At 45.4% G+C, this 11,011-nt stretch overlaps 1 protein-coding gene across 1 annotated transcript; it reads right to left on the bottom strand.

Moving 5' to 3' along the window:
• Nucleotides 1-537: 537 nt before the first annotated feature.
• STYXL1 (serine/threonine/tyrosine interacting-like 1) lies at nucleotides 538-10,873 on the bottom strand. Its single transcript, XM_010573542.1, has 9 exons — nucleotides 10,771-10,873; nucleotides 9,926-9,987; nucleotides 9,328-9,454; nucleotides 8,966-9,022; nucleotides 7,882-8,027; nucleotides 6,355-6,500; nucleotides 5,176-5,270; nucleotides 3,011-3,120; nucleotides 538-797 (listed from the first exon to the last, which is right to left on the bottom strand). The coding sequence occupies exons 1-9, from the start codon at nucleotides 10,871-10,873 to the stop codon at nucleotides 666-668; spliced, it is 978 nt and encodes a 325-aa protein (XP_010571844.1). The 3' UTR covers nucleotides 538-665.
• Nucleotides 10,874-11,011: the final 138 nt, after the last annotated feature.

Genomic DNA, 11,011 nt, shown 5'->3' with positions numbered 1-11,011 from the left:
GCTTCCGGGCACGCCCCGCCGCGGGGCGGGGAAAGGGGCGGGGCCGCGGGCCGGGGGGCGGGGCCAGCCCTAGCCTGGGTTTTTCTTGTAAGTAGCGGCCTGGATTAAGGAGGGAGAAAAAAAAAAAATCAGAGACCTTTCCCGGGCGCTTAGGGCGCTTCGAAGCTCGGGGGGCCGGTCCGCTGTCAGCTCGGGCGGTTCTGGGTGTAAATTTACCTACAGAACGGTACAGGCCGGCTGGCTCCGTCCCTGAGTGCACGTATTTGAATTACAAACGGAGCGGGGGATGATCTAAATTGAAAAAAACCCGTAAATCCTTAGCACAGAGCGCAAGGAAAGCCCAGGAGCGTTTTCTGTAATGTTTTATTTTGTGATGCCAACGTGAAGAATTCACGGTGCGGTAAGAGAGAGGACAGTACTGAGTTTAGGTTCCACGTAACAGGATTGATGCTTCAAAATTACCAGCCGTGCCAAGAGCTTTGGTTGCTGTATTAGAAGGTGGCACGTGGGAGGTGTGGTCTTGACCCAAAATAATGCAGAGCTAAAGACAAAAGCCTTTCCATTACATTAAGATCGTTTTCCAAACAGTTCAAGGAACTTTCTACCGACACGGTGGTATGGACAGGGAAGCGCCTTTCCTTGCTGGGTGTTCTCTTTGCTACCTGTCAGTAGTTTGGTTCAGAGATGTCTGTGATTGTGGCCCCGTAGATTTGGGTCTCCCAGTCTGAGAGCTGTTTCACAAAACCCCGGTGTGGTCTCATGTTCGTTTTGCATTTCAGAACGTAGTCCCAAGCTCTCTGTGAACAGAAGGAAAGAAAAGAAGTGTTAGGAATTTGAACTGAATGCGAATCTCGGGTAGGTACACGAAGCAGCTACACCTGTGGATGACACAGCTTTGTATTTACTCCCTGTGTTGGACAGCAAGAACCTGCAGATAAGACTTTGGCTACCAAAGTAGGGACAGTCTGGATCCAGATGTGAACTTCTGAGAAGACTGTCACCTTCATGCTCTGCTCTCCTGGATACGAGGACAACTCAGGCTGCTCTCACTACCTGGCAGGTATCTTGCATTATTTTACACCGATGGAGCAATGCAGCCCTGGATTTTTACCCTAAAATGCTCTTTCTTCCATGGATGATAAGCAAAGCAGTGAAGTATCAGCTATTCACAGGGAAGCAACAAAGGTTATCATGTTTCTGGATCGGTGTGACCTGATATGGCAAAGCAGCTATGACACTCCAGTTATCCCACTGCATTAATCACAGTCATCTTCATTATTTGTTAGTGCCAAGTAATCAGCTAGGAACTCTGCTATACAGAGGGTAGATCCGCCAGCATTACTTGGCTTTACTGCAGCTGCATCCTTGGGTTTACCCAGTAGTGCTCATCTTCCCGCTTTTAAAAGAGACTGCCCCCAGCACCTGGAGGATTGCTTAAGCGTAATGAGACCAAAGGTTAGAATATAGTGCTCCATTGGTTTGTTTTTCTAATCTCAATCATTCTGCAGGCTCCGAGGCTGATCTTCCAATATTTACTCCTCTGGGCCCACAGTGTGGATGTCTCTAGTTCCCCTGAACTCAATAGACCTACTCACATATCCATTACTGACAGAATAAGGGGCCGCACATCCCAAGTCTGCCTTTCTTTTGCAATATCTTCATCTCTGGAAGCTTTCGAAGATCTTTGCCTAGACTGGCTGAAGGATCACACAGGAGTCTGTTGCACTGCTTTTGTCTGCAAGAAACAAACTTGTCTGCCAGGGTAATCCCCCAGGAAAGCTTCGCCCAGTCAACTGTGGGCAAGCACTGCCCAGGCGAGCCGCAGCATGCTGCTGCTGTGTCAACCTTTCCTTCTTCTATTTTGGCACTTAGTAAAATCCTGAAACAAGCCTGTTGATACCAACTGAGAGAAACTGCAAGGTTCAGCTTTTGACTTTTGCACTGCCATTGCAAGCACCTTCAGTAATTTAGCATGCAAGCGAATGGTTATCAGCGTGCAGGAACAATCACACCCAGCATTAGTAGCAGAGACTAAATAGTGTCTGCAGCCCTGTTGGCAGGCTCAACCTGAAATTACCCATTGGCACACAGCGATGGTAAGAGATTTCCTCTTATGTTGCAAATGTTTTCACAAAATCAATTAAATTATTAGATACAGGCCCAGCTTCAGTGAAGCTTGGATCAATCCTTTCAAGCTCCCAAAGGAGGAAACACTTTCCAAAATAGGACAACCTTTTTAAGGAGATGACTTTCAGTTCCCATGGGAACTAGCCTGCTCTGTGCTAAGCAGGCACCACCATGGGATGGTGCCTATGGCAGCACGATGCCCATGCGTTGTATGCAAAGGGAAAAAGGGCCTGGCACCAGGGGAGGCTCTTGCACAGCCGGGTCATTCTCAGCCATCATTCATTATTTTTCTTACGTTATTCAGAGCTATGGAACAGCATGTACTGGCCATCTAACCTGTACATGCCTCCTGGGCTACTATTATCCCATTCCAGATTTCTCTACAGTAGTACCTGTGGGAAGGGGATTGCTTCTGGAGAAATAAAATAGGATTTTGGAAGAAGTCAGTGCTGATGCTGAAGTAAGTGGTAAATCAGAGCCCTGCAAGCACTGGGTTCTAATTGCCCTGTAACCCCATGGTATTAAGACATGGGATTAACTCCAGTAGCTTCCAGGTACTTTCTTTCTCGGATCCAGGAGAGCAGAAATGCTAAGGTCTGTAACCACAGCTTTATTTTTATAGCCCCATAGTTAAGGAGGGAAATACAAGAATATGACAGGTGCCAGGGTAAGGACTCACAGATCCAAAATCACACCTAAGCCACCTCCTTAACAGTATAAAGAGGCTGCAATCTGATCTAACAGAATCTGTTACATTATCAGGTGGATAGTCTGCATCAAAGCACAGATAATAGCTATCTCATTACTACAGTAATGAGGCTTCAGAAACAGAAATAAACTGCAGACCGAGCCAGTATCTGTGGGAAATATGACAGTGATGTACCTTCAGGGAAAACTGGCAGGAATGCATAAGATAGGCCATGGCTGCTGTGCTGCTCCGGCTTATCCCCAGGCTGGAGAACACCAGTACTGCTCCATGATCCAGCTGAGCATCTGAGTAAAGAAATGCCAATCACAAATTAGTGATCTGGGAAATCAAACTTCCAGTTGTACAGTTGAGCTTTAATTCAGTGACAGCCGACAGGCTAGCAGCCTGAGTGACAGGACCCCTCATGAACCCTGACAGCAGCAGATGGGCACTGCCAGCTCCTGTTTCTGTAGCATTTGCTTTTCTTAAAAATCCAGAGTTAAAACGTGGCTTTGAAGACCAGAACAAATGACAATGGCCAGTCAATGCTTCATTACAGATCAGTGTTGCCTTTACATCAGATAGCTGAAGAAAAGTGGCCTACCATGACCAATCAATCAGCTGTGGTCAGCATCACATCAGCTACTCAAACTCTTCCCAGAAATGTTCAAAGATATTGAAATTTGTGATCAACGCAAACCTAACTGTTCTCCACTGAAGCTGCAGGAATCAGCAATCAAACTGGAGGGACTGACTTCCAGTCCCTTACCCTTCTATGGTGATCACCAGCAGGAAGCATGTACATGCCAGCTAGGGCACTGGTTTTATGATGTTTTTATGATGAATACTTTGCAGTGAAAATTGCTAAGATCAGAAAACTCATTTTCTATAAAAGCCAAGCCCAGGGATGCTGTCAGTCACTCCTAACCACATCAACTCTGCTACCTATGCCTAAAAGGTTGCCTATTTTATTAATAGCCTTTTGAATTCTTTTCCTCACTCTCCAGAGCAGGCAGCATGACATGTTTTTGGAATATCAGCAACTGAACTCTAGAATTCATAGGGCAAAGCCTCTTCTTTTACTGCTGTCAAGAGGTTGTGGCGTTTTGTGTTTTTTTCTTCAAGCTCTAAAACAGAGTTTTCTGACTTATTTCTACCATGAGATACTATTTCTGTTCTAAGACCTGAGCAGCAATGGCCTCACTCCAGCATACACCTGGCATGAGGACACTCACACTCCTCTCAGAGTATGGGGAGAGCTTTAGTCTACTGCTCACCCATAACCGTTCCAGTTTAAGTAATCTACTCTAGATTGTCAAGTAAACAGGCTATCAAGTAAACAGTATACACTTCCACAGGAGCTACGGCTACTAAACTCTTAATAGGCTTTTTGGAAACTTCCACAAACTGATGTGGGAAAGAAATTTTCTTCTGAAATACTACTGGGAAAAAACCTGGGGAGAAATGAAAGGCAAGTAAGTGTATTTTGATACTTGGGGTTTAATGCATGCAGATCACGACATTCAGTTCAGGACTCCAAAATTATATCCTCAAATATTGTTTCCTTGTTTCTTTGTTTGCATCCAGTTGTCATTTCTTATTTTGTACTTGGATTAAAGGTCTATGGGGACAGGGTGGTCTTTTGCTTCTGGGTCTGTACAACACTCAACTCAGCAGGGCCTTGGTCTGTGGCAGGTGTTATTTCATAACTGTGATAAAAGATAACGACACGGTTGCACACCATCACAGGATGGAGCTCTGGGAGCTGTCTGCTGTGCTGCTGCAGACACTGAGCTGGAGACTATGTTTTTTTATTGCCCTCTCTGATGTAATTAGCTGAATGCGGGCTTATGCCGTCCAACCTGAAAATCTTCCTAGGCCCTATGGTGGGTCTGCACTGGAAATCACAAAGATTAGCAGCGTCTTGTGGTAAGTTCTCTAATGTGTGTCACACTGATGTTCAAATAAAGCTCTGGTGGATGAAGATTTGGGCTGCTAAGGGTCAAAGGATTGTATTTAAGAATGAAGGAATAGGAGACAATCCTATGAAGCCCCGGTAGACATCCTGCAGCAAAGCATTTCCAGATCAGGTGGGAAGCTCACTGTTATCAGAGTAAGGTGTTCTTTAAAGTGAGTAGGAACATCAGAGTCAGATGCCCTGTAAAATCTCCCTGTCCATCAGGCTGGTTAGTAAGGCAGCTCTGGTATCCATTAGGGTGTGGGCTTGCTTGGGAGTATACTGATCTTGAAAGATTATGACCCTCCTGTCTGAGCTTCCAGTTCGAGTGAATTGCAGTCACTCCCATCTAATATCCTAGAGTGAGCAAGGTCTCAGGAATTCCAGATCAGGAACAACTCACCTATGAAATGACAAATGGTGGCAAAGGAAGAAAAAAGATCTGCTTCGAGTGAATCTGGAACAGATATATGGAGGTATTTGCCGCCTTCTGCAAACCTGGGAAAAGAGCACAGAGCATGACATGGACCAGAGAAGCAGCTTTGAAAAAATGTGTTTGTTGGAGGCAAGCTGATAATTTTGTTTGCTGTTACATGTGTTGAGTTTTCATCATCATCATCATTAACATTATGATAAGGGATTTGTTATGGTAAGACACCGAGATGCTTGTAATACAGAACCAGTTTTAATTACTGATTTTCTGTTCCACATGGTATCAGCACTGATGTCTTAACTTAACCTACAGCTTCCTTTATCTGTGAGCTAAATGAAAACGGATTAACTGAAAGCAAGAGTGCCTTCACAGTGTGCATATTGGCAGTTTTGTGGACATAGCCCCCAACTGCCTTCATGTGGTTTTCTGTGACAGCATCCTCCTCCTTCCACAAGCTCAGAAAACTCAACTCAGAGAACTAATGGAGCAAAAAATTGGTGAGGAATTTCTGAAATGTTAAGGCACATCATGCAGAGGGTATGGGAAGATTACCCACGGCACAGAGACCTTTGATGTTTTCCTCTGGAGCCAAAGGCATGAGAAATGTCTGCTGGTATACATGTCCTGGGGTAGGTAACTGGGTTTGTTACTAAACTTTGTTTTGGTCACCACACTGAGAAATGCCACTGGATTTTTCACTCCGTGAAATGGCATTACCAGGATGGCCTACATACTCTGCTGAATGATCGGGGACAGATGTAGGTAAGGAAGGAAGACCAACAATTTAGCTTTTCCACTGATGCGTTTGTAAGATTTTGCTCTGAAAGCTATTCAGAGATACACATTCTTCCCAAAGGATGGTGGTATGCAATAGACTCAAAATGGCAATGGCCTTCCAGTCCTCCTCTTACCCAATCCACCCATGTCATGGTCAAAGGCTACAGGACTGCATTGCTGCTGTGCTAACTCTGGAATAGAGATTGGAAAAATGAGCATGAAACAGCACTTGAATCTGCAGTGAACAACAGAGGTTTCCTTGGAAGTTCACAGGCACTGACTCCTCTGTGAATGGGCTCTGGTGCTGTGCCACCTCACTTTTTTCACAGGCACAGACATTGGTGAGGGTAAACCTTGAACTATTTAACTTACATTGTTGCAGGCTGTTCAGAGATGTTGACTTGTGCTTTGATCTTCAGATCTTTCTGAATTTGTTGGTCACAGGCCTGCTTGAAATTGCCCATATATAACTTTGCAGGCAGTATTTCTACAGGGTATGGCTGGAAGTTCTCTAGTTCCTGCTGGACAGAAACCATAGGCTCAGTTTAGAGTGTATTTGCTCCTACTAGCTTGGTAAGTTCTTAAACAGAAGTCATGTGAAGAACTGAACACACACTTAGTCAACAGCCCATGACACATTCTAGTGTAATGAAGAGTGTAAAGAAATTCAATCACTTGGACTTTCTGTGTATTGAAGTCTTTGCTAGATTTACTGAGAATAATTGACAGCATTGCTGTCATTGTAGCATTACTTGAAACAAATCCTAACTAAACAGGAGGCAGCATATATTCTTTACATTGTCTGGAGGGATTGCAGCATAACAGATTCATCTGATGTTCTCCCTGGTTACTGTTTGCAACGCTAAATGAAATCATCTGCCACCTGCAGAGCTGCAGGTGCCATGCAGTGGCACAACACAAGTCACTGCTTCCAGTGTCTGCAGTGTGAAGGCTGAGAATAAAAATACACAAATAGCCGATAGTGCCTCTACATCCCTAACTGATACTTGGCTAATGCTATAGCATAACAATTTAAAGCAACAGAGAACAACAGCTTAAACTGAGAGCCAAGGAGGTACTCTGTGTCCAACTGAATCTGATGGGGAAGTTGAGCAGTTTGCTACCCTTCACAAAGAAGCACAAAGTGAACTGATTTTCTCTCCTGTGCTGTGGCATCCCACAGGTTAGCACTGTGTCATGGGCTGTTTCACGTGAACCAGAAGTGAATAGGAACAATGGAAACAAAAGACATGTTGCGATGAGATGCTCTCTGCTGTCCAGCGCCCTCTAAATCTGCACTGCCTCAGGTCCTGTCCTAGATGTGAAAAAAGGGTAATTGTTTCTCATAAGCTAAATAGATCAATGTTTGTAGATGAAACCAAACAATTAGGATACTAGTGTTCCCGTGGATGGCTGTTTTCCTTCTGGGCCTGCTGAAACAATGCACCAGCACTTGCTTTGTGATCCTTCCTGATGAAAAGCTTTACAGACATGGAACACAGTGCTTGATAGGAATTGTACTTCTGTCTGAAAACATTTACTGTGTACCATCCCAGATAACCACGTGTGAGAGAAGAACCTGCTTCCTTTCATCATTTGCTACTGTTTGTTTAGTTATCTGTACTCTCCAGTGGGCCAGTTTCAGGGTTATCAGAGAAACCTTCCCAGGTTGTTTTTATGAGCTTTCTTTCACACAAGAGGAAAAAAAGGCAAAGTGTGGCTGTAAAAGAACTAGTGGTGAGACTCAGGGCAAGCACAGTAACTCAAATTACATTTAATTCCTTTGTTTGAAATTATTCTGATAGCAGGTTTACAACACCATTTAATTTGAATTCATTAGCCATCATCAGCTGAATATGAATGCTAATGTCTTCTACTTGCAAATTAGTCTCATCTCACCTGAGGCATCCACAATATCTTCTGAGTCCTCAGAAAATGATAGCAAGCTGAAAAATGCTTGTATCCTCCCCTCAGGACAAGGACAGGATGGCAGGTGAACTGCTCTAAGCTTCTGGCATACTGGACGGCAGTTCCTTCCTCAGCATCTAATGAGATCAAAAAGCTGTTTGCCAGGGCAGGTTCAGAGTGCCTCCATCAGCACTGGGGGTTACATCTGTCCCACTGACACAGACAGAAAATTCCTTTTCATTTCACCTAATGGTCTGTAGAGAGCCTTGTTAAAAGCTAGACTTATTCAAAATTTTACTGTTGCTGCAGGTCAGTAACATAGCATGTTGGTTTTCACCTCTTGTCCTGATCTATTATTCCTCTCCTGGTTTCTTTTGTAAGTCTAGATCAAGATTTTTTTCCCTCCCCAGAATTCTTTGGGAAATGCTTGTAATAATTTCCCTAATAGGGAAGTATTACTAATTTAAATCTAATAATCTCAGTTTTATGGAGCCCCTTTTCTTTAGTCTGCTTTAGGCAAAGGGGGAAAGAAGGAGGTATCGTGAATAAATTCTTCACAAGTGTTTTGAACACTCCCCTCAGTGAAGTATATTATGTGAGATGGCTGCTCCCCCCTTCTCCCAAGGGATCCATCCCGCCTGCCTCTAGCTATGTCTGCTTTATAAATAGATCAGCACAATAGAAACCCACTTCTGATTCTTCACACCTTCCCTTGCTACTGTCTCATCACCGAGTGTTTATGAGCATGCTTGCTTTATTCATTCCCCTTACACGCCGATATTTTTCTTAAACAAATGATGTAAATCTTTGCTGAAACTACAGTAGCCTTTATAAATAATAGGAGCCAAAGAAACATACTGAAGTGGTTCTGCACACAGCAGAACTCCTTGCCAAAGGATGCGTGAAAGTTAACATTTCCATGGTTCAGGGAAGACTGAACAATTACATGGAAAAGTTTCCAGCTCTTCACACTTCTCGGTGAACTCCATCAAATCACCACCCCCATTAAAGCTAAGTCTTTTAGAATATGATAATGTGAAAGCCTTTTATAACCCTCAAAGAAGGAAGTACTCACTCTGTGAACATACGGAACTTGAGTCAGTGTTTTCAGTGTGTAAAGAAGCACTGCTCCCTAAAAGACAATCATTGGACAAGCCCAATCTCAGTGAAATGTGGAAAAAAAAATTCCTCCTATGCGACAAGGAACTTCAGAGGGATCAGTCCACAGATAGGAAACCAGGTCTGCCAGGACGCTTTGAAATAAAACCTGGATTTCTGAAGCCTAAGAACATAAGCAACAGAGTGAAAAACCACATGCATAGCACAGATGTTCATTTTTCAAATCATTTCTCTTCCAATAAGCTCATAAAATTAAATGAGAAATGGGAAGAATACCTATCTGACAGTGAGGTCTTGACTGACATGGGTCACACGTACCTTTTTCTTTCTCCTCTTCCTCATAGTCACAGCAATCCAAAGAGCTGGTCTCACAGTCATACACCACACAGTATCTGACACACCCCAGCTCCTCTGAATCCGGTACCAGGTACTCCCCTGTAGGACTCTACCAAAATCACAGAGGAATTCTATCAGGAGCACAGCTCCACTCTTTTCTTGTGGCATCAATGCTACATCTTGCAAGTTACTACTCTATAGCTATGGGATAGGTTTGGGGCTATGTCTGCACTTGACGCTGAAAGACCCAGTTAGAATTCAGAAATGACGCAAACTACACCGGATTGCTTCATCAGCTGCAGTGGTAAAGATGCCAGCACAGTCCTTTGTGAGACAAGGCCAGATATGTTAATTCTTGTGCAATATTTTTCCTGATATACAGCTCCTATGTGCCAACCCTTTGGGCTACTGAAGCCACCTTTGCTTTGTGACAGAATACATCCCCCCAGTGGCAGAAATGGAACATGGCTGAAACAGGCAGGGGAGAGACTGGGACAATTCCCGCGGGTTTAAAGCCGATTTTGGCTTACTGCTAATTGCTAAATCCAAGGATGGTTTACACAAACGGTAAGCCCCTCACCTGTTCAATCCTGCGTGCTGTAATAATATGGCTTTCATCGTATTCACGCTGAGTACGAGCATCTGAAAAAAACAACCAAGACAGAGCAATTGGCTTGTTTGATGCTTTAAAGGTAGAATCCTGTTTGTAATTCAGTTAGTGGGAATTCAGGCACCGACATCAACCAGGGAAAGAGATTCGGTTTTTTAGACACTGAGACTTTCTGATGTGGCTGTAACGAATGCCAATACTGATGTCAGTCTATGTGTAACACCAAGTGATGCCAGCAGCTTTAGTCCTGACCCAAGTGTGGTACCGCAGCGTTCATGGCGCCAGTCTCATGCTCTGTTCTGCTCTGCCCTGTGGCGTAGCCAGGCCCCCACTCACTGGGCCTGCTCTGACCTCCCGGCGTCCAGCACCTCCGCCCCTGTGCTGCCCCAGAGACGGGGAGAGGGGCACCAGAGAGACCCCAACCCCACTCCCAAACGGGCCGATTCCCTCGCCGAAACACTTAATAATGTTGCAATATCAGGCACCCTTTTGGGGGGTATTGGCAGCATGCCGGATGCAATTTTTGTCAAAAAATCAGCAATTTTTGTGCAATGGTCAAGAAATCTTGTCCCCCTCTACAACCTCCGGGAGCAGGCGGGAAGAGTGTGTATCCCTGGGACGCATCAGAGCAGGAAGAGCTGGACGTGACAAAAGCAGTACCAGCTCACGGGACCTGAAATGGGATGGGAGAAACGCCCCAACTGCAAGGCCCCAGGAATTACGAGACGTAACGTGTGCTCTTCCCCGGAGCCCACAAACCCCATTTCTCCTCAGGAAACCTGCAGCAGCAGCAGGCCTCCTGCCCGCGGGCTCACCCAGCAGGCACAGGTAGTTGGGCTCCGCCAGCCGGGACACCCGCCGCTGCTGGTTGAGGATGTTGTAGAGGCGGCCGGGCTCGCAGAGCTCCATCCCCGCCATCCCCCGCCGACAGGGCGATTGTCGCCGACAGGCCTCACAGCCCGGCTCGCCGCGTTGCCGTGGCAACGGCGGAGCGCGGCCCGCTGCCGCCGCCTGGTTGCTAGGGAGGGCACGCGCCGGGCCGTCGCTAGGGGTGAC

Source organism: Haliaeetus leucocephalus, unplaced genomic scaffold, assembly GCF_000737465.1.
Source record: "Haliaeetus leucocephalus isolate CR32 unplaced genomic scaffold, Haliaeetus_leucocephalus-4.0 Scaffold395, whole genome shotgun sequence".
Classification (NCBI taxonomy): domain Eukaryota; kingdom Metazoa; phylum Chordata; class Aves; order Accipitriformes; family Accipitridae; genus Haliaeetus; species Haliaeetus leucocephalus.
This window is presented reverse-complemented; position numbering and strand designations above follow the sequence as displayed.

Bases quoted from the DNA above. Each gene is read 5' to 3' on its own strand.
- STYXL1 (XM_010573542.1), bottom strand. From the start codon at position 10,873: ATGGCGGGGATGGAGCTCTGCGAGCCCGGCCGCCTCTACAACATCCTC. The intron at 9,455-9,925 runs GTGAGGGGCTTA...TGATTTTGGTAG, and splicing joins CAGCACGCAGGATTGAACAG to AGTCCTACAGGGGAGTACCT. The intron at 8,028-8,965 runs GTGAGTACTTCC...TGATCTCATTAG, and splicing joins AAGTTCCGTATGTTCACAGA to ATGCTGAGGAAGGAACTGCC.